Below are 23294 nucleotides of genomic sequence, written 5' to 3'. Positions count from 1 at the left end.
CTTCTTCTTTCAATTTCCTCCATTGGGTTCGGAAAGAAAATGCAGGAGCTTACGTGGATGCCACAGCACCGGCTCTATATAAGACGTGTTCGTCTAGCTCCAGACCCATCACCAGCTAGCTAGCTTCGCCTTGTATGATCTTTCCAGCTCCTCCTGGCACTGACACTGACCTCTGCGCAAGTGATACTACGGCTGCATTCTCGTCTGCGCAACAAGCAGCAAGCGGTGATGGGCATGGCACGCGTCGGCGCGGCACAGCTCCTCGTCATCGCCTTGCTGCTATGCGCCGCCGCGTGCTCGGACTCCGCCCGGGTCTTGAGAGAGCATCCGGCGGCCGGCGGCGGCCAGGGGGGTGTCGCCGAGATGACGGTGCCCGGCGGGCCGGGGCAGAGCGCAGCTGGCGCCGCCGCGGTAGGCGCGGGGACGCACGAGTCCAAGCGCCTGAGCCCCGGAGGACCCGACCCCCAGCACCATTAGGCGATGGCGATGCTCACCGTGGCGGCGAGCTCGTGAGCTGCCACGCCGCCGACAGCGTATTCTTATGGCCCGTTCGCATAGTGCTGCTGTTCGTGCATGCATGTTTTTCCCCCTTTATTTTGTGTACGATTCTCCGTTAGGGTGAAAGCACCGCTGCATACTGTTTTGTACCCAGAACACAATAATGTTGGGCCATAAATCAATTTTGCAGTTACCGTAATACTAATCTCTGCGCTGTTTTTTTTTTGAAAGACAGTAGTCTCTGCACTGTTGAACGAGCTCTAGAATAATGGGAACAGAGCCACAGAGAAGAGGCACAATGCAGGAGCGACTGCTATTTCTTCTGTAACGCAGGTTTCCCATTCTTTAGTTTGATGAAGCGCACGAAGGGCACCTACTCTAGCAACTTTGGTTTCGTGCTGTACCGCTGGCACCCCACCCCCATGCCTCCTCTCAGTTCTCTTCAATGATTAGCCTCAACAAAAGTGAGCCGGACGCTTGACCATAAAAGAAACTTATTTACTAATGACCTTTTCTGAATTGAAGGAGCATATATAAAAGTTGAAGGTCGGTTTGGGGATTAAGTCTTTAATGTCCAGCTTAAGAAACTGCCCCGTACCCTTTTCGTTGAAAGACCGATTGGTTGCAGAGACTTGAAGTTGCTAGACTTTATCCGTGGTTCGTTTGCTCTGTGGAGACGAAGACCCATCCATTTGCTTTGCTCCACTAGGCGCTAGCAAACCATTTGCTTGCCTACTAGAAAGGCTAAGAATTACTACTAGTTTCAAAAAAAGAATCGCTAAGAACTGAAGGAAACCGGCATTAATTATGAATGACATTCAATTAGCAAGCCTCACCAACCTGAACTCAGACCATTAGCACAGTCCAGCTTCTTTAATTACTTTCCTTCATAACAATAACTTAACAGCGCAGATCGGCACTGACAGTGGTCAAGCGTACGTTCCTGATTATCATAGTTTCCTTTCTGGAAAGCAACAAATGTTTATGCTCTTAAAATCGATTCGTGCCGCCGCCTACAGCGAGAGACGAAAGCTTTCACCATCACGGCATCACCCGCATCGCTACGTGCGTCGTCACCATCTGCTCGCGCGATAGGTTCTCGACGAAAAGGGCGAAAGGGATCGATCCGATCAAAAGCCCCTCCCGTTAGAAAACAAACAACTTTCGAATGCGCCTCCGGATCCCGGTCGCTCTCGCTCTCGCTCACGCACGGTGTGGATCCGCGCCGGCCGGGCTGCGGCTTTTCCTTCTCTCATCGGGTCCTCACCACCAGTTCAAACGTTGGGTTTTTTTCCTTTTTAATAGTAATCTTCATTCAAATGTTGGAGTTGGTGCCGTCACCAACGACCAAACCCTTTCTCGTTTTCTGCTCGGTTTTGGTGTCCCGTCTCATCTCGATCATGGGAGCTTTTTTCTGACGACGCTTTTGGGTTTGCCCTATCGCCGCGCGGATTCGTCGGTCAGTTCGGTCGGTACGGACATGGCTATACGGGAGTATATATATATAGGAGTGTGTGTATAAACTGGGAATGAAGCGACTCTTCAGAATTTCGTAATGCCAGTTGACTCCAGCTGGGTTATCATTTCTTCATTTGTATCATCTGGGAAAAGAAAAAGTGGAAATGAATCCTGCATGCAGTCCTCGTCAGACTGTACTGTGTGTTCGTGTATGGACGAGGTGTGATTGGCATTATCGATCGTCTTTTTTATTACGCGCCGCCGAGCTTTGCAATCAGCTGACTGGAAAGGGACTGGCATATAGGAGTATGCATGTGCCATGGTAGAGTAATTCTACTCTGAGATTTGGTTAAGTGCTGCTGCTCTGGTTGGACCGCATGGAATGCAATGGAAGAGCAAAGTGCGCACTTGATGATCAGATTCTAATGTACTCAAATAATGGGCGCGCTATATATGCCAGGAAGAAACAATAGAAAGGGAGAAGTGTTTTTCTGTTACTACATGCATGCTCATGCTCAAAAACGTTTAACTTTGGCTGCTGACATGTATACTCTTGCTAGCTCTAAAGCTGTTTGATCAACATGAGAAGAATCAACGGTGGATCCTCGGGTTGCAAACAGATATCATTAAGTGTTCTAGGAAAAAAAATAGTTTCTTACTTGGAGATTCCTTTTCCTTTTATCTTTTTTTTAATTACGTTTGAGATTCAGCCTGTTCAGTTGAGCTTCCTGCGGCAGCAGCTAGCTGCAGATGAGGCTGCCTGCCTACGTCACGTCACGTCAGCCTGTTTTTTTGTCTGCCCAGCTAGCTAGACTCTTTTGGTCGTCCTTCCTGCAAACAATTCTACGGCAATATACAGTGGCGGAACCTGATAATCCCCATGAAAAAAAAGCATGAAAAAGTTGAGCGTTCTTGTCATTGGAAGGGGGCCGGAGCCTAGTTTGGCCCCCACTGTGGACCGCCAGAGGCAATATATATACAAGTAACAAGGTCGGTGCAGTACCAGTACTGGCGGCAGAGATCAGGCAAGCTGGATGACAGGATGAGAAGAGATAATATCAAGATCGATCGACAAAGCACCGCCACACCGGCAATCTTTCTAGGCCGGCCGATCGTCGGAAAGAGAGGATAACGTTGTGGGCACCGCTAGCCAGCATCTAATTCGAACGCTAACAACCGAGTACGCGGTCCAAATTCCAAACTAGTACTACTAAACACATTACTGACGGGCCCGAGTTATCTTTCTCTCGTGATTAGTCTAGACTCTAGCACGCTTCCAACATCCTCCATCCAACGCGTTGGCGGCGGCCTGTTACTGTACTGCCTCCAGGTCGGCCGAAAAGATCACTAATTTTTACTCCCCCCCCCCCCCCCCCCCCCCCCCCCCCCCGCACTGCGGAGTCCCGAGTGCGTCCTACTACAAGGCTGGCAGCGATTTTGGAGTATCTTCTGCATGCATGCACGGCAGCACGATGGCTCGATCGGTTAGGTGTGAGATGACAGAAACCGGAAGATTTTAAGAATCGTTGGTCGCGCCGACATTTTATCCGCTAATATCCTTGTGAAAGCAGGACGTATATATACAATGGCCGCCAGCCGGACTGCTGGAGTAGCTTTGCTATAGGTTTGGTCAGGGTCTATTGGGATTAGGCTAAGAGCAAGCTTATTAAGACCGGCCGGGGATCCCGTTCCGATCCGATCCCCCAAATCTATGTATGATATATGCACCTGATATTTGGGAATTGGGGCGGTGTTTTTTTTTTCATGACTCTAGCCAGGTGATATGATCAGTCTTTTCAAAAAAAAAAGGTGATATGATCAGTAGGGCACCGATGATTACTTTGTGTGTGTGTGTAATTGAGAAGAAAGATAAGATACACAAGGAGATCGAGATCTTCAGTCAAAATATCATTTCTTTTGTTGTAGCTTGATTTATCAATACAAGTTCTTTAAAAATAATTTAAATTTGATTATAGTTTTAAAATTTTTTGAATAAGACGAGTGACCAAAATTGATGTTAAAAAAGTCAAACGATCTATAATTTTGAACGGGGAGTACTTCATATATAGTGCAATGCGTAGAATAAGAAACGATTTGGAAAAAAAAGGCTCCCAGTTTGGTGACAAATTTCGAAGAAGAGCAACGATAGTGGCGACTAGTAAACTTATTAACTTACTGTTTATGAAAATCTTTCTGCAAAAGGGTTAAAAAGGAAAAAAAGCGGCTCCGGCCTCTATACCACGGGCCAATGCAGTGTGGGCCACGACCCACGAACGCTCGATTCGGGTCCGTCAGCCGCGATTTTTTTATTTTTTATTTTCATTTTTTACAAAAATATATTTTCGATTTGGAAATTTACATAAATATACCTCGGTCGGGACCGGGCCGTCCGGTAGCGGGGCGGCAGGGGCATTTATGAAAAAAATTTCGCGGAGAAAATTGTGTTCCGGTCCCTGGGGGCCGGTCGCCCGGCAGCGGGGTGGCCGGCCCTGGCCGCCCGGCTGCAGGGCGACCGGCTCTCCCACCCTTATATAAGGGTTGGCTGGTATCCCCACCCCTCATTTGTATCACTAAAATTCCAGAAACCTAGAAAAAAAAGGGAGGGAGGGAGAGGCGAAGCCCTGCCGGATTTTCGAGCCCGCGACTGCAGGTAACCAAAATTCTTCTACGCTTTACAAATAGATTATGTTGTAATTATTTTTGTTAAAATAGTAGATTAGTAATCAATTTAATTATTGTTAGGAGTGATTAGTGGTACATTTAGGTGCAGTTACTTGTAATGATTAGCGTCGATTGTTAGATTAAGTATTAGAAAGTACTAGAAAATTGTTAGAGAAGTATTAGAAAGTCTTAAAAATTGGAAGATAATATTAAAATTTTTTAAAAAATGTTAGAAAATTGTAGAATGTATTTTGTTGAAACAGTATTTTAACAATCAGTTTAATTATTATGAGGAGTGATTAGTGGTACATTTAGGTGTAGTTACTGATAATGATTAGCGTTGATATAGTATATTAGCATTTAATTATTATTAACACCATGACATCCTCAGGATCCACCTACATTCCATGGAGTAAGGTGACGGAAACAGTCCCCAAGGAGTCCAGATGACTATGTGTTTTTGCGGATCCTTGTGCAAACTAATGAAATCAAGAATTTTGGGGGACGACTTTGGCAAGAGGTTATTCAGTGCGAGAATTACGAGTACGACCCACCCAAGCATTACGGCAAGGACCGAGCAAAGGTACTACAAAACACTATCAGAGTTTGTCACTTTCAGATCTAGTATTGACTTCTAACATGATTTAGGGAAAGACTCCACCGCCTCTATGTGATTTCGTGCAGTGGTTAGACACCGAGCAATCTCAGCAGGATAAGGACCACGTGGAGCGTCAAGCAAGGTGGACTGCACAAAGGTGGCAACGAATGCTGCATGAAGAACAAATGGAGGAGAAGCGCAAGAAAAACCAGGAAGAGATTCAGAAGAGGATTGCAGAAGTGGAACATCAGAAGGCAGAGGAACGTGAAGCTGATAGAGAGAGGAAGCGAGAGAGGGCCCGCCGTGCTAAGGAAGCAGGGTCTAAAGCTATTAGGAAGGAAAAATATCCCCGGTGCACTCAGTAAAGCACCACCATGTAATCCCGGCATTTTACATTTCCTAAGGCATGTTAGGTTTACTCACAACACGAGATTATCGTGTTGCACATGCCATGCTTTTCATTGTTCAAGTACCTAGTAGTACGAACGCCTTAGGCCTCTTTTTTGTAATCGTAGCATTGTTTACAAAACTGTATTGCAAACCGAAAATTTATGATTCGTAACTACCCTTCTATTTTCAGTACACTGCATTCAGTGAGCAATCTAATTGAACCAATCTACACATTTAGAACTGCAACCAAGAAATCTTACTACACAAATACCTTCATAATATTACATGCTACAATCTGGTGTAAATACATATCCATACATAACGAAATGTAATTATCACATACAGGTCGAAATACATATCCATACATCTAGTTCAAATACATATGCACACATAACGAAATATAGACGCGACAGGCTCCAAAATCCGGAGGCAATCCATCGGTGGGATTTCCAGAAGGTCCAACCTCAGCACCAGCATTATCTTCTTGCATTTTAGGGCACTTCTTGTAAGTCTGATCATCTGCTCCACACAGGTTGCATCGTTTTTTCTTCTTTCCTGCCTTAGACTCATCCATTCCGTTACGGATACGAAGTGTCTGCCGTCGACCTACCCCTCTCCTAGCATCTGGATTGGAAATGTACATTGGAGAGATATTTGGTGTAGTGAATGATCCCAGACTGCCTATGCCATATATCACATGGCCCCAAGTGTGCACAGCGGTTTTTTTTTCTGTAATATTGTGAAACAAAAACCCCAGAATCTAACCCAGATTCTGAACATGCCGCAATGACATGGGAGCATGGTAAGTGAAGAAGCTGTGGCTTGCATCTGCAAAAAACATTGCCTTCCGGCGTTATCAAGCAATCCTGAACGACCCTTTGTCTGCGGACACCCTGCCCTGTCCTGTCCTTGCATGAAACCTCAAACCTTTGATCCTTTGTGCCCATGGAGACCACTTTGTGACATTGAGCCTTTTCAATCTTTTCTTTCATGTAGTTAGTGACCCTATTAAAAAAAATCACTCCTGGATCATTAAGTAAGACAGCAGTTGCCTGGTACCGCTCTCTGAAGTACCTTGTGCATCCGTACATGATGAACTCAACTTTGCCAACAAGAGAAAATCCACGAACATGACGTATTACCATATTGTAACACTCTGCGTGGTTGGTTGTCTCGATCCCATATCGACGACCACCAGTGTCGTATAGAATTGACCACTTCTCCTTAGGTGCATCCTTAATTCACTGTGTGAAAGGTCCGCCGCCGGAACGTCTCCAGCTGGAGGTTGAGACCTGTTCCTTTAGCAGCTCGGCGCACATGTTATCTAGCACCTGCCACAATGCATCAAACTTCCGCTGCTGATTCTGAGTGCACAATCTCTTGAACAAATTCATAAGTTCCTTATTCTTGAAGCGCTCATAAAAGTTTGCACCCATATGACTTATACACCACCTACTCACAAAATCTGACCATAGTGGAGGTTGTCCTCGACTTCCTTCTTGCAGTTGCCTTATTGCTGCTAGAAGACCTGCATGTCTGTCACTGATGAGGCAAACATCAGGCCTTCCAGCAACAACGTGAATCTTCACACGTTCAAGGAACCAATATCAGCTCTCTGTGTTCTCATTCTCAACAAAAGCAAAGGTGATGGGAACCACCTGCTTGTTGCAATCAACTCCAATCGCTGTCAGTATTGTCCCCTTATATCTTACTGTCAAGAATGTGCCGTCAATACATAGAACAGGAAAGCAATACATAAATGTGCTCACACATGCACCAAGGCAGAAGAAAGCACGAAGTAGAAACCCAGGTCCCCCATCTAAACTCGGTACAATGTAGGTATCAGCCGCGCTTACAGGATTTCTCTACACAATTGCTGACAGCATGTGAGGCAGGTTATCATATGATGCCTCATATGTGCTGAATCTCATCTCAAACACCTTTTGTTTTGCCCACCAAGCCTTTGCATAGCTGATTTTGTATTGAAAACGGTCGTCGATGTCCCTAATTATCAATTTTGGCTAATAATCAATTTTGTCCAGAATCACCCCATACATCTTCTTGGCAACGAAAGTGGATGTGATGTTACGGTGAGTTTGAGCAACAGCAGTTAATCTACATGTATGTGGTATAACAATTGAACACTCCCAGTGTGTCTTGTACTTACCCTTGTAGGCATGTACTCGCCATGTACAATCGCCATTGACACACTTCACCTCATATTCTTTGCTGCTAGACTTCACAACTCTGAATTCCTTCCTCAACGATATAGGCCAAAGCTTCACAGCATCTTTCACAGCTTCAATGCTAGGATACTTTGCCCCCTGCACAACCTCATTCTCTCTGTATTCGTACTCATTACTCATAATATCCTGTATCACTGGATTTCCAAAACCCTTGTCTCGCCATTCACCTAGCAACAGGTAGTCCTCATCGTCTGATGAGTCTCCACATTCTTCCATCATTCGAGCCTCCTGGTCTTCATTATTCGAGCCTCCCGGTCTTCATTCTGTACAGCTTCCACTATTCTAGGTATCCGCTCCCACTCATCAGCTAAACCTTACGGCTCAGGTTGAATGACATGCACGTTCTGATCTTTTTTTTCTCCTACCTGATCAGCTATACCTTGCGGCTCAGGTTCTGTGACATGCATATTCTGATCTTTATTTTCTTGTTCCACTGCTTGGTTTATATGAGATGATGTACTTGTTGACCCTTCACCGAAATGGGCTGCCTTCTGGTGAATCTGAATTAGCATTGCAAGAGGCCACCCGCGGTCAAGAGCTGCTTGCATGTAAGTCCGTCATTCTTCGGTGTTTGCTATAAGCATCAACTCCCAGAAATTCCCTTCAGTTCCCCAATTCGTCACAATTTGAACGGTTAGGAAATGAGTCTTTGGATTCACATTGAATATCTCGTGAAGCCATTTTGCGTATGGAACCAAAACTCCTCTCTAAGGGTTTATCTATTCCACACTCTCTTCGTTCAAAACCTGATAGATCTACTCCATACGCATCATGAGAAATATAGTAGTCACCATAATGAACTTGAAAACGAAGTTTGCTCGATATATCTGGACACACAATCATGATATTAAATTGATTGTTAATCTATAGTTCCAACAAAAATAATTACAACATAATCTATTTGTAAAGCGTAGAAGAATTTTGGTTACCTGCAGTCGCCGGCTCGAAAATCCGGCAGGACTTCGCATCTCTCCCTCCCTCCCTCTTTTTTCTAGGTTTCTGGAATTTTAGTGATGCAAATAAGGGGTGAGTGGATCAGCCAACCCTTATATAAGGGTGGGAGAGCCGGTCGACCTGCAGCCGGGCAGCCAGGGCCGGCCGCCCCACTGCCGGGTGGCCTGGGGGGCTGGCCGCCCCGCTGCCGGGCGACCGGCCCCCAGGGACCGGAACGCAATTTTCTCCGCGATTTTTTTTCAGAAATGCCCCTGCCGCCCCGCTGCCGGGCGGCCGTCCTGGCCGCACGGCAGCAGGGCAGCCGGGGTATATTTCTGTAAATTTCGAAAATGAAAAAATATTTTTGTAAAAAACGAAAATGAAAAATATATATAAAAAAAACGCCCGTCAGCCGACCGCTCGGCCCAGGCACGGCCGGCCCATCTCTACTCGCTGCTGTCGTAGCACCGCCGTTTCGCGCGACAGCCAACAGGGCGACGGGCAGCAGACCGCAGACCGCGCGCGCGCGCCGCGATTCGACATTTCAACCCAACTGCGCCGCGCGCCTCCCCCGCCAGCTCCCTCATGCCGCGCCCGCCGCCTGGCGCCTGCTCGACGGGATGCGACCGCGGCGCCCGAGCCCGCCGCCCTCGGCTTCCCTCTTCAACTCCCTCATCGCCTCCCGCGCCCGCACCGGCCGCTCGGCGGACGCCCTCTCGCTCCTCGCGCGCATGCTCGCCGCAGGGGTCGCCCCGACCGCCTTCACCTTCGCGCCGATCCTCGCATCGCCTTCCGCCACCGCCTGCTGCGCCGCGCAGCTGCACCCTCACATCCTCAAGAGAGGGCTGCTCCACGGCGAGCCTTACTCGGGGACCTCGCTGGTGGGGTTCTTCGGGCGGAGCGGGCGGTTCGACGGAGCGCTCAAGGTGTTCGGTGAAATGACGGTGAGGAGCGTGGTCACCTGGAACTGTCTCATCTCTTCGTTCGTGCAGTTTGGACGCTCCCGCGATGCTCTGTTCTGGTTCAGGGAGCTAGTGAGAAGCGGCGATGGCTTATCAGACGGCTCTCTTGTTGCAGTGTTGCCTGCGTTTGGGTCGCTGGAGCAAGTTCATGGTCTCGTGTGGAAAATCGGAATGGATTCCTTCCCAGCAGTTGCAAATGCATTGTTGAATTCATACTGCACTTGCGGTGCTATATATGTTGCAGAGAAGATGTTCAATGAGTTGGTGTTCAGAGATGTGGCTTCTTGGAATACAGTGATAGCCAGTTTTGCTAGGAGTAACGTCCCAGAGAGAGCTTTTGAGCTTTTCTTAAGTATGCAACGTCGGGGTGATTTGCCAAATGAAACAACATTTGCCAGCGTTCTTTATGCCTGCGCCAGTATGAATGGACATGAGCATGGGAAGTTTATTCATGCAAAAGTTATCAAGCGAAATCTCAATACAAGTGAGTTTCTCAACACCTCATTGGTTGATTTCTATGCAAACTGTATTGGTTGGAGGGATGCACGTAAAGTAGTTGAAGAGATTCCTGAGAATAGCACCACGTGTTGGAATGCTCTGATTTCTGGTCACTCTGATAGCGACGGCCCAACTTCTTTGGCTATTCTGAGAGACATGTTACGATCAGGGATTAAACCGAATGAAGTTAGTTTTTCTGCATCTCTCAAGGATCCTTCTTTTTTGGATCTCCAGCAGATTCACTCATTAGTGACAAGATTGGGTCATAGTGATAATGACTATGTTTCAAGTGGTATCATATCATCGTATGCTTCACATGGCATTGTTTCTGATGCCTTGACTTATGGAGTTGCACTGAATCCTGATTCTTGTAGTGTCTCCATGAATGTTTTAGCTGGGGTGTATAATAAAGCTCGCATGTACCAAGAAACTAAGAAGCTACTTTTACATCAGCAAGCTAGAGATACTACTTCATGGAGCATACTTATTACTGCTTGCTCACGCAGTGGTGATTATATTGAAGCTTTTGGATTTTTCAAGCAGATGAGAATTATGGGGTACCATGTCGATAACTATATATTTGTGAGCTTGCTGAGCATTTGTACAAAAAACAACAGTCTTGATCTTGGTAAGTTGATTCATGGGCTTATCATCAAGACCATTTCCGGTTGCTGTGACACTTATGTTGATAATATGTTGCTAGATATGTATGCTAAATGTGGTAGAATTGAAGACTGTCTCAAAGTTTTTGAGGAAATGAAAGATAGGAACCTTATCTCATGGACAGCTGTGATTTCCGGCCTTGGACTTAATGGGTTTTCTCATAAGGCCTTGGCATGGTTTAAAGCCATGGAAAAGGATGGCTGCAAACCTGACAAAGTAGCAATTCTAGCAGTTCTGTCAGCTTGTAGACATGGTAGACTTGTGGAGGAGGGGATGAAGATATTCAAAAATGTGAAAGCTAATTATTCAGTTGAAGCTGAGATGGAGCATTACATTTGTGTGGTGGACATGCTGTGTAAGTGTGGTCATTTGAAGGAAGCTGAGGTTGTGATTAGAGGCATGCCATTCCAACCAAGTACTGTCATATGGCGCACATTCCTCCAAGGATGCAAGACATATGGTGTAACTGAAGTACAAGTTTTTGCTAGCAATGGATCAAATAGAATTGCTCTTGATAAACTGTAGAGGCGTAGAGGTGTGTTTTTTTTCATATTAACTCATCCATCTTTTTTGCTGTTAGTTCAATATTTAGATTGTATGGGATCAAGTTCATTTCTGTTGGATTTGCACATAATGAAGATACAACTTGAATAGAAGATTTATAATATCATCACACCTGTTTTGGTCCATCCATTTAGATGTTGACTTATGCATTCTCATTGTTGTAGATTTTCTGGTAGATGCAGTGGCATCGTGGTTTGCATCTTTGTTTCCCCACAAATTCGTGTTCTTTACTAATAACATCTTAAGTTGGTAAGTTGGTTAATTATAAGACTTAACCAGTGTTGAAAGATCGCATTTTATATTCAAGAAGGCTGATTTGAGCCCAGAGATCTATGAGGCTGTCCACATTTACACAGCATGTCCACCACACAAATGTAATGCTACCACTGTACCAAACCCACCCTATTCTAGGTCACAATTATTATCAATCTCACATCATGCTGCTTCTCATCCTGCATTCCACCATGCTTTGTGTAGCAGCAAGAATAAGGAGGTATCTATGATGTTCCGTCATAATTAGGCTCGGGCAAGAAGGATGTCTGGCCATTGTGGTAATCTGGGAACATAGCCCTCAACATTCAGCTGTTAATGTCTTGAATGATAATGCACCCTTGGGCACTTGAATCTGATCCTTGTTCTTTGTGAAGGTCACAAGGGAAGGGAGAAGTGCATGCCCAAGTCTCCAAGAGAAACTAAATGGAAATGAGTATCAAGGTAGGCACATCCCAAGGTACTGTGCCATTACTGATATTCAAGTAATCCAATGAATGTGAAGAACTGAAGAATCATGCCATGACTTAAAATTGTAGTCAGCATAAAGGATCTACTATTATATTTGAATCAGTTTATTTACTGGAAAAGGGCACTTCCATCCACGAGTGTGCCAAAAGGAGGGTAAAAGGTAACGATGATTGTTTTGGAATTGCCAAGGTGCACTCAGCTGCGTACGGTCAATAGTGAGGTTAAACCGACTGGAATGGGTTTAGTAGGTTAAACCAATGATGTTGACCTGCATTTGATGCTTAAAATGCTTGGAACTATGTGGATAACTCTTATACTATGTGTCTTTCCTACTCAATGTGTATCTGAAACGTGGATTCCTTTTTGACAGATAACTAATCCTTATTTGTGACCTCTTGGTTTGCTTTTGGATGATTATCCCATACAATTCTTCAAGTTGTCTTTTCGCGGTATGGGAAGGTCAGCTGGCTGTTGCAAGTTAGGATGTGGCTAATCAATTGCAAAGACTATAAAGCACAAGTCTAGGACACAGACACCTACTGACAATCTGAGGCACCTGGCGCTTTTGACGAAGCATGCACATTAGCAAGGCAATAAGGCTTATATAGCATCCAAGCAAAGGCTTTTATTGGCTATTGCGTTTCCTTCCGGCTGGGCACTGTCTGCATAGCGACAAAGGTGTTCGTTAAGTAATCGTTGGTGATGGGGCACTCTTGTCTTCATACCTGAAAGGTGATTTGGTCAAAGAATTCAAAGCATTTTCTCACTTGAGACTTGCAATTATCTAATTGGTGGTGCAGATATCTGCAATTACTTATCAAAATGAGATAGCAAAATTTATAGTTCTAGAGCACTACAACTTACCAAATGTAAGTCCTGTAACTATTAATTCTGTCGATCTTGTTTTGCCTTTCATTTCATATTGATTCAAAATACTTACTGTATTTTTTTGAATTGTCAGTACAAAGTGGCATTTTCCCTGGTGCAGCGCCGTGGTATATATGAAGCTTGCACTCAGTGAGCGACTTCCTGGGGTGATCGCCTCAATACCATCTCTTGGTACATGCTTGAAGGCCCCATCTCCACAAATGCAGGCAGGGTCAGAGCAGCAGTTCTCCCTCCCACCCAAGGGCGGGCTGAGAGCGCCTGGCAGTGCCAAGTTCGTAATGTAGCGTGCTGCTACGTCTCTCGGTTTTACTTGAACTCAAGGCTGGGTGTTTGGTTTTGTTACCTTTGGATCCTTCTTGTTTTTGAAATGTTTGGCTGTCGATCATGCCATTACTTACACAAAGGCAAAAATTGCCTCCAAACATATCGCTGGAGTGATCGCCGCTTGTCAAAATAGGACCCACATGTCATAGATGCATCCGGTGCTACCTTGGAAATGTCGCAACTTCGGATCGTGTTTTGGCACCTGAGTTTCAATGTATGCTGGCGTAGCAATTTCTCCTTGCACAGATTGACGTACACATACCTCTGCAACTGTAAGACAGTGACTGGGATATTATTTCGAGTCACTTGTTCCCACGCGGATCCTGTCAACGTCAGTTGCTGTAAAACCTTTCGGTCCTTCCTAGTGCTCCATTCGTGCTCCATCCGTCCACATGAATGGAACCTTCCTAGCTAGCTACTTTTTTGTGGCGCAGCATGCCAGTCAGCACAGGTACAAGCAGCCGCTGACCGACACCCAACGCGCAAGGCGAACATCGGAGCATCGCATTGGCTTGCGCCTCGCCATCCATCGCCTAAGACTAATCCCAGTGCAAAGTTTAAATACACGATTACCAAGAATGACACATCATCAAAAGACTTTTAAAAGTATGGATGAAATGGGGTCTTTCAATGCATAGTTTCATTTCACGATTTTATAAATGAGTCATTGCATTCAATTACTATGAACATGATTGGGTGAAATTAGATAGATGAAACTCTCTAGCCCTCAATACTAGTTTCATCAAGTTTCATAGTTTTGAAAACAGTGTAACCCAAGTTTCACCTCAATGAAACTCATTTCTTCTCTCTTCATAAATTTCTTATCATGTCATCATTTTTGCCTATGTGACACCTCAACGTGCATGAAGTCTCTATAAAACTTGGTGGGATTAGCCTCAAAGACGCACAACGCACGCAGTGGGCCCCACGCAGTGCGAAAAGGCGCTGGCCGTTGCAGCAGGGGATATCGTCGCACAAAAAGTTGTGCCGCACCAGGCGTGGTGTGCCGGCCGGCGCAAGCTGCTGCTGCTGCTCTCTCTCTACGAGCGAGCGATGGTGGCCACTCGGACGGGGCCGGCAGGCGACGTGCCTAGGCGCACAATGCGGTGGTTGATCACCACGCCGGCCGAGATTGAATCCACCCACCAATTATCCACAAAAACGCCCGGGGCCCGGGGGGTCCCCCCAAACGAATCCTTGTTCTGTAACCGCTTCACTGTGCGGCCCCGCTTCATTGGCCCTATAAATAGTCAGCGGCACCTGGCCATGACAGGCCACGACCGATTCGACACACACACACAGACACCCACAACCAGTCCTGCACGGGCGCATACACTGGTACACGGCCGGCTCACGGTGCATCGGCCACCTCATCGCACACGTTCGTTCTCGACCGTTGCGTGTTCCACCACCTCCGATCCATGGCTGCCCGCGCCGGCATTGTGCTTTGCCTGTTCGTGCTGGTCTTCGGCGCGGCGCTCGCGGCGACGACGGCGGGAGCTCGAGTCGTACCAGCAGGCTATGCTGCCCCGGCGGGCATCGACGACGACATGGCCGGCGGCGGCGGCGGCATTCGTCGGGGGAGGTGGAACTGGAATGTGCAGAGCCTGGACGACGCCGCCCGCAAGCGGGAGGTGCCGGCCGGCCCGGACCCTCAGCACCACAACTAGAGGTCGTCGATCCATGGCAGGAGGCCAATGCAACTATGCAAGGACGACGCTGCCACGCCTTGCAAGCCATACCCGCACCTCTTTGGCTTCCCAATGGCGCGTAAATTGAAGTCGCACGAATATCATTGAAACCATACGTTCCAGCGTCACTTTTTTTTTTCCTCTACAAATAATACTGAATCCGCATTATTGGATTTCAGCCGGCCGTGTTTATTGTACCTGTCATCGTGACATCATGTACACGCGCTAGGGGTTTAAACTAGTGTACTCTTCTATACGCGAGTTGTAAGAAAGCGCAAGTTTGAAACCAACAAGCTGCAGTGCTGTAATGACGGGTTGAGCATTGCACGACACAGTGTGCTGATGCATGCATGCATACAATACTTGCTGTGGTTGAATCTTAGCCTTTGGATCGTTTTCTTTCCGTTGTTGTTGTAACCTGTATAATGAACTTATTATTATTAGATCAGTCTTAATTGAAGTCTTATCATGAGTTTTATAAGCATTAAATAACATGCTACATTAGTAATTTTGCTGATTTGGCATTATCATTACGAGGAGAGATGAGAGAGAGAGAGAGTTAATTTCATGAAATGAGAGAGGGGTTTCATCACCACAAAACTCAATCGGCACATTTGCCAAGTTTTCAATCTTGATAACTATGCAATGAAATTGTGCACTAAAACTATCTATAGCGGCTGATGATCAGCGTGAACATGTACTATAAATGTTTTTCTTCGATAATGTCTTCCATTCTCCAGCTATTGGCATCAGATGATCTGCACTACGCAGCAGAACATACTGACGCACCACACGATACGATACTAGTACATATTTACATATATATCGACCAAAAGATCGAGCAACTTTAGCAGTTTTTATAAAGTTGAAATGATTGGTTGATTGATGTGCGCCGTTCTCATGGATTATGACCAAGCCGGGCGCAGGATTGCGATTAATAAATGCGGGATCACCACGTCATCTGACTCGAAAAGGTCGATGGGTAGTGGGTCTCTTATCAAGATCGGATCAAACGAAAGGCTGTAGAAAAGGATTTGGATCAACTGTAGGTTGTATTGATGCACTGTGTAGTATATATACACGTTTACAAGAGAGCTCTAGGCTAACGGACTCAGCTAGATTACAGGAGCCGCGGGTGAGCCATGCAGGGCGTGGCGAGCGCGCGCCTTGCGGGCGACGTCGAGCGGGGCGCGCGGAGCGTGGAGCACGTGAACGGAGCCGAGTGGAGCGCGTCGTCCGCGAGGCGGGGACCGCGTCGCGCGCAGAGCGCGTCGTGCGCAAGACCGCGTCGCTCAGGTACATGAGTTCCAACACCCCCCGCAGTCTCAGCTCGTGGAACCGACGCAGAGGATGGACCGGAAGTCTTCAAACAACGCCGTCGGCAGACCCTTGGTGAATATATCTGCGAACTGACGGGCGCTTGGAATTTGAAGAACGCGAAGTTCACCAATGGCTACCTTCTCCCGAACGAAGTGGATGTCGATCTCGATGTGTTCCAACAAAGGCATTAATCAATATATAAAGTGGGTAATAATATAAAGCATCTCAGTGTCATTATTTTTTTTTTTTGAGGGGGAATGTCATTAAGCATTAACATTTGCGGCGAATGCATCTATCTATACGGCCTTGTGGGCTGCGGCCTTGTAAACTTACTAGAATTTCCAACCCAAAGATGAAAAGCCCAGTTCTGATCCAGCTTAGCTTCGTCCCCGTGTGCGCACCAGTACTCGGCCCAAAAGCAGATGGACCGAGAAAAAATGAACAAGAGAAGACCTGGAATCACGACGAGGGCCTGACGGACAGATATTCCGTCAATCATGTTGGGCTTCGCTAAACAACGAAGACGAACGATCTCGGCTTGCCGGTTTAGAAAACTACTAAGCCCAGTCGTACATCTCAAGCCAGTTTAGAAAACTATAAGCCCAGTCTTATCGTCTCAACTCAACCGAGAGACGGCGAGAGGCCATTGCTTAATTAACACCCCAGCGGCACCCGGAACAAGGCCAAACCGCCCAAAGACGTCATCCCTCCTCACACTAATCTCTCTTCCTCCTCACCTTCCTCCCCTTTCCCTGCGAAACCACCACCACCACCACCACCACCACCACAACCCCTCCCCTTTCCCTTCTCCTCCAAGCAAAGCCGCCCGTCCCGCCGCCCGGGCAAAAACCCTAGCCCCGTGATGTCCGGCTCCGGCGCCCCCCCGGGCCGCGGCTCCGGCGGCGGAGGCGGCTCCCGCAGCTTCGACTTCGGCGGCGACGACGTGCTCTGCTCCTACGACGACTTCGCTGCCACATCCGAGCCCAAGCGCCCCGATCCGGCCGACAAGGTGCCCCTCCGCTCAGTTCCCTTGTTCCTCCTCTGCTCGCTGCTTTGATCCCCTTTGCGCGTGCTAGTGTCTAGCCATCTGCGCGCGAAGCCTTGACCGAAGCGTGGGGGTCGATTTTCGTTCGATGTTTGTGGCCTCGTATTTCCCGTGAATCCGTTGGATGGATTGCAAAGTTTGCGAGGACAAATGGAACTATCTGGACAAGTTCCGACTTCTTATTTAACTGATTGATGGAAGATTTTGTGGGTTCTCATGTAATTATGCATGACTTAGGTTTCTATTACTCGACTATTATCGTCGATATTCTTACACGATTTTCATAATTTTGTATAGTGTATCTTAGGCAGAATTGTGTTACTCTCTTTTTTTCAGCATTGAGATTCTCGGGCCATATTGACTTGACTGACCCTTCATGTGATCAGAAGCATGGGTTTATAAATAATGCAAACAGACAGTAAACTTTCACTTCATGATAGGTTTTAAACTGTACTTTGTATATTATTGCTGTAGTGATTGAGAGCCGTGCTGTTTAAACAGGCGCTGCTCTGGTATTTTCCTTTTCTGTATCGAACAATCCTATTGTCAGATAATGATTGATAGTGGCTGTGATTGTTTCGTTTACCTGACATATGTTCTGAGTGCCTTGGGATCTAGAACTTGTTGATGAAATAAGTCTAAGCTTTAGAAAATGTGACTGGGAAGACTTTTTCGCGAACAGTAGCTCCTAATATTACCAGGAGGGTATTTGGTCAGGGTTTGCGGACCCTAAACAGTGTGATCTCCAGTATTTAGTCAAAGTTTTCTTGCATACTTGTTTGTGTCTGCATAGGTTACTGTTCTGTTAATGCTGGGTTGAAAATTTTGAGAAGTTCATAAATGTCATAACAGGAACCATCCAATGTTGCTATTATTATTGCCCGAACTAGGAAAGATCAATCTATAAGTCCCTAAGAAACCTTGTGCTTTAGAAGGTGGATTGGCCTAACTTTTAGGATGATTATTTGCTAAAGGGGTATTTCCATAGATTCGCGATGGTATCCTGGTCGATTGCTGCATATAATGCATAGAGCTCTAGTTTCTGGTTCGATGGCTTCACTTGAATTAGCGATTTTTTCCCATTGATCCTGTGTTAGTGATAATTATGTTTATCTTGCATTCATTATTCTCAGCCCTCCCTGTACTTTGCAACAGGATTTTCATGACAGCAGATTGGGGAGACAGTTTGTGAAAGCTTATGAACAAGAAAGTTATGGAAAGGAGGATGTACTTTCTGCTGTTGAGAAATGCATGAAAAAGTATGCTGATAATTTGCTACGATCTCTTGAGGGAATCACTAGTCGGCTTTCACAACTGGAGATCTATTGCTATAAGCTTGAGCGATCCATAGGTGAACTTCGAAGCGATGTTCTTCGTGATGAGACTGATCATAGATTGAAGTCTCTTGAGAAGCATCTACATGAAGTAAGTAAATTAGTACCTTTGAGCATGACTAGATTTTAGCTAGATGATGCTTCCGCGTTATCCCCATATTGCCTGTCTCTCCAATCTTATAATTCTAGAATCAATATAGTACTATGATCATGTTATAGGTTTAGCACTTCATCTGTATCGGTATAGTACTAGTGACAACCTTTTGAGTTGCTTGATGTGTTGTTTTCTTAATGTGATAATTTCTTTATATGAGACCGTCTTTGTAGGATTCTTGTTAATCCAGGATTCAGAACATTCTTACATGTAATATTTACTATTCATATATGTTTGTGTGTGGTGGATACTGTCAATAGTAACTTGAGTCCCTGCTGTGGAATTTATTTGTTATAGAGAATCATTAGCTTACCCATTCAGATATATGAACCCAGACTGCATCTGTTGTTGTTACTTTGATTTTTTTTATGTGATATGTCTTTGAAGACTTTTCAGCTAATGTTGCTTTTGTTTATTTTATTAGTTATAACCATGATGGATAGTATAAAATTGTGACCACATGCTTAGAATGATGTCATGGTACTATGCATGCTTTAATTCAGAAGGCACTTTCACTATTTCACAACTGGTCCACCGCTGTTATAGTCTTATTGATGTGATTTGCATAGAAATGACAATGCAGGGATCAGTAATTATGATGGGAGAATAATCCAGAGGTTCTACTGTCCTCTGGCTATCCATGCTCATTGCCTGCTGTACACTCCATTCTAATCTTGTTATGTCACTATGTGCCATGTAGGCCCCTGGCTAAACCATAGTTAATGGTGGTCCTCTGCATGTAAATTAGTATATGTAGGCTGGAGCCTACAATTTGCAGCTGGTTCTGTCCTAATATATATAACAATAAATTCTAACAAATCCATGTCATATCCAATTTTAGAGGTGGCTTCCTTTTTTTTTTTGGGGGGGGGGGGTCATTTACTGCTTATTGTTCAATTTCTACATCTATGCTGTGTTTATGTTTATGTTTATGTATTTGATAGACCTTTGAGCATATGATTCACATTTTCTCTATTCAAAATTTCTCAACTATATTAAAATTTAAATGGTGCAGGTGCACAGGTCTGTCCAAATTCTTAGGGACAAACAGGAGTTAGCTGAAGCTCAGAAGGAACTGGCCAAATTCCAACTTACACTAGATACACCTAAAAAGAAGGAAGATGTACCAACACCATCTATTCCTGAGCCAAAGAAACTTGAAGAAAAGCCTGATACATCGGGCCAGCAATTGGCCCTTGTTTTGCCTCATCAGGTGAACCCGCCATCACTTGCACCTAGAGCCTCTGAATCAGTCCAACAGTACAAGGATCAACCTGTGCAGCAAGCAGCACCTGCCCCTCCTGTGTCTCAGCAGGACCGCTATGTTCTTAGCCAAGCCATCGTCTACTATCCACAGCGCCAGGACACACAGGGGCAGCAATTGCAACCAGAGTTGCAGTACTTGCCAGCAAGGCCCCCAGCTCAAGATGTTCCGGTCCATGCTTCATCCCGATCGCCTCAGGCCGGAAATCAAACACAGCTGCAGTCTTACCCTCCTTATCAGCAGCAGTGGCACCAGCAATCCTCCCAGCCAACTCCTGCACCAGTGGCTCAGCCACAGCAGACTCTTTCGCAGCCATTTCCTCCATCTGCACAGCAGCCCCAGTTGTCTAATGTGCAGCAGTTTCCTCCACAACCAGGGCAGCAGCCCCAATCTGGTTCTCAACAATACCCTCTGCCACCAGTGCAACCACATCAATCTAACCCACAGCTTCCTTCACAGGCAATGCAACCACAGCACCACCCTGTGCAAACTCAGATGAGACCTCAAACCCCACCAAATTACCCTCATTATCCACCCCAGCAGCCTGTGAACCCCACCCCTGAAGCTCTGCCTGGCAATGTGGCTATGCAAGGACAATACAACACTGCTGCTCCGTCAGGTGCGAACCATTCTGAAGCACCATATTCATATGGAGGACCTGGCTTCCCGCCGTCTCAGCCACCGCCGCAGATCCCACCTTCAAGTCAGAGTTCCTATGGGCCACCTCCAAGCAAAGGGTCCTATGCTGGTGGTCCTGCACAATTCGCACCACAGGGCAATCCGCAAGGCTACGGTGCAGGTTATGGCTACCCGCCGAGCGGCCCTCCAGCAGTCCAGCCACCACAGATCCCCCCAGGTGGTGGCATGAGCCATCCAGGGTCTCATATGATGCGTGGCCATCCCTATGGAGAAATGATTGAGAAGGCAATCGCCATGGGATATCCTAGGGACCAGGTGCTGAACGTGACCCAGAGGATGGCCGAGAGCGGCCAGCAGATGGATTTCAACACCCTGCTCGACAGGCTGAACGAAGCTGGGTCCGGAGCACCCCCTCGAGCATGGTGAATTTGGTCCAACTTTGGGTCTTTGGGTGTCGTTCGCGGATGTGTGCTATGACTTATGACCGTTATCACTTAGCTAAGTAAATAAGATTTGAGCTGATGCCGTGTACTGCTTGTCTGTACGATGTACATATATAATTTGTGAGTTTCATCTAATTGCTGCGGCACGTGTACTACGAACGTATCATTCCAGTTGGACTACTCAGATCTATACTGAAGCAAAATTATTGACAGGGATCTTGTCATTTTTTGGAGTGCAATGCCAGGTGATGATTATCTACTGTTGCCCCTCAACTTAAGCATCGTCTGGGAGAGTTTCGCCTCCCAAAAACGGTTTTCTTGGCTTGCATTGCAATATTAAGGGAATCCTTTTTTATTATAAGAAAAAAACGGCTCTTCCAAATAAACTAAATACAGTAAAGTCGCTGCTTTCCTTTTTGTTTTCGTAAGGTTTGCTATTGATTTTGTTTTGTTTAAATTTTGTTTTGGTCGCAGTTATTCGCTCGATTAAGGTTTGGTTCCACGGTATAGTTCGATCAAATCTCCCGTCTTTTAGAATAATGAAGATCTCGAGGGACAACCGGGTATGGGTCATATGCTTACAATTTTTTTACACGTCAGCACTCAGCAGGCATGTGAAAGTACTGTGTGCATAGATTGGACTGTAGTGATGAGAGGGGAATATTTTTTTTGAACGATTATGGGAGGGGGAATTTGGAACTTGCTCTGGTCATACAAGAATCACGGCCCAACGGAGAAGAGCATCTTTGCTCTTTCTCCGCGGCGAAACGTAGAAACACCTCTAGTGGCTAGTGGGCGATAACTAAGGGTGGTAATGGGCCATGGCCCTAATGGTCTCTTCACAGCCTAATAAAGTCTTTAAAATTTTTAGTTCAAAAATATATATATTTAGAGCCCGACCCTTTTAAAGTCCGATCCTTAGATTTTCTAGTTCAAAATGTTAGGCCTTTACCCCCCCTAGCGATAACAGGGCAACGAGGCCAAGCTGCGAGAGCGCAACGCAAACGAGCTAACGCCTTCTCGAGACGGGTACGTCAGTCCACTCCGATTCCGCTGCGAAATCTCCTCATACGCAGCCGTACCTCCTCTGATTCCCATTTCCGTCTCCAATCAGTTGCAGAAAGGATCGAGCGGCAAGCAGGAACGCAGGCCGCGGGGTTCGAAGGACGGAAGGGGTCAAGGAGAGACGGATTCCATCTCCTCACCCACCGGTGCGGCGGCGGAGGCGGCGCTCGGTTACTCTACTCCGGTGAGAATTCTTTCTCCTTTTGTCTGCTCAAGAATTCTCTCCCTGTTTTTTTTTTTACCGTTGCCGTAGATCGTCGGCCCGAGGATTTCGTCCCGTTCCGAGGTCAGTTTTGGGTGGGGAGGAGGACTGAAGGCGAGAGGGAAAATAAAAAAAAGATCCCAGACATCCAATGACAGTTCCGTGAATACTAATAGGCAGCCTCTTGCCTTCTCACCAGGCGGCCATTCGCTCACGATGCTGCGGCCAACGTGTTTATCCCAGGGATGTCGCCAGCTTTTGCTGCCGTACCGGGTGTGAGTGTGACACACTCACCACCTGTTCGGACAGCCTCCTGCCGCTTACCACTGGGCCCGCATTAGGAACCCCAAACCTCCCGTGCTTCCCGGGCCCGCGGCTCAGCCTCCTATGCCTACCGCTAGTACTGTTGCCGATCTAATCCGTACGCGCCGAGGGGTGGGCCCGGAAGCGCCGTTAAATTGAATATCGCACGGGGAAACGGAAAGGGCCAGAGCAGTGGGCAGGGGAAGCCGGAAGCGGATCAGTAGAGCCGTGGATGGGGGAGGAGGCCGGGAGGCGGAGGCAGCGGGTCAAGTGGTGTGGTCGCAGCGGGTCCACCCACGAGGCCACGAGCGGCGGCGGTGCGGGGCCTCCGTTCCGAGCACGAGCACCGTCGTCCTCTGTCTGTCACTCCGTCTAGTGTTTGCGTATCTGCCTTGCGTGCTGCGGCTGCG

General features: G+C 46.6%; 2 protein-coding genes across 8 annotated transcripts; both read left to right on the top strand.

The window, feature by feature from the left end:
- The first annotated feature begins 9297 nt into the window (after window positions 1–9297).
- LOC120708077 (pentatricopeptide repeat-containing protein At3g58590-like) lies at window positions 9298–13679 on the top strand. Of its 7 annotated transcripts, none has more exons than XM_039993174.1 (5): window positions 9298–11442; window positions 12119–12185; window positions 12583–12593; window positions 12627–13081; window positions 13174–13679. In XM_039993174.1, the coding sequence occupies exon 1, from the start codon at window positions 9405–9407 to the stop codon at window positions 11430–11432; it is 2028 nt and encodes a 675-aa protein (XP_039849108.1). In that variant the 5' UTR covers window positions 9298–9404; the 3' UTR covers window positions 11433–11442; window positions 12119–12185; window positions 12583–12593; window positions 12627–13081; window positions 13174–13679. The 7 variants fall into 7 exon arrangements, with proteins under 7 accessions (XP_039849108.1, XP_039849109.1, XP_039849111.1 ...); XM_039993175.1 differs by having other exon boundaries at window positions 12119–12201; XM_039993177.1 differs by adding an exon at window positions 11952–12022 and having other exon boundaries at window positions 12583–13081.
- Window positions 13680–17114: 3435 nt separating this feature from the next.
- LOC120708076 (basic salivary proline-rich protein 1-like) lies at window positions 17115–21538 on the top strand. The gene is made up of 3 exons (XM_039993173.1): window positions 17115–17444; window positions 18636–18905; window positions 19984–21538. Exons 1-3 carry the CDS (start codon window positions 17298–17300, stop codon window positions 21295–21297), a joined length of 1731 nt encoding a protein of 576 aa, XP_039849107.1. The 5' UTR covers window positions 17115–17297; the 3' UTR covers window positions 21298–21538.
- Window positions 21539–23294: the final 1756 nt, after the last annotated feature.

The sequence above is a fragment of the Panicum virgatum genome, chromosome 5K, assembly GCF_016808335.1.
Source record: "Panicum virgatum strain AP13 chromosome 5K, P.virgatum_v5, whole genome shotgun sequence".
In the NCBI taxonomy this organism is placed as follows: Eukaryota; Viridiplantae; Streptophyta; class Magnoliopsida; order Poales; family Poaceae; genus Panicum; species Panicum virgatum.
Note: the sequence above shows the minus strand (reverse complement) of the source record. Positions and strands in the feature narration are given on the sequence as shown.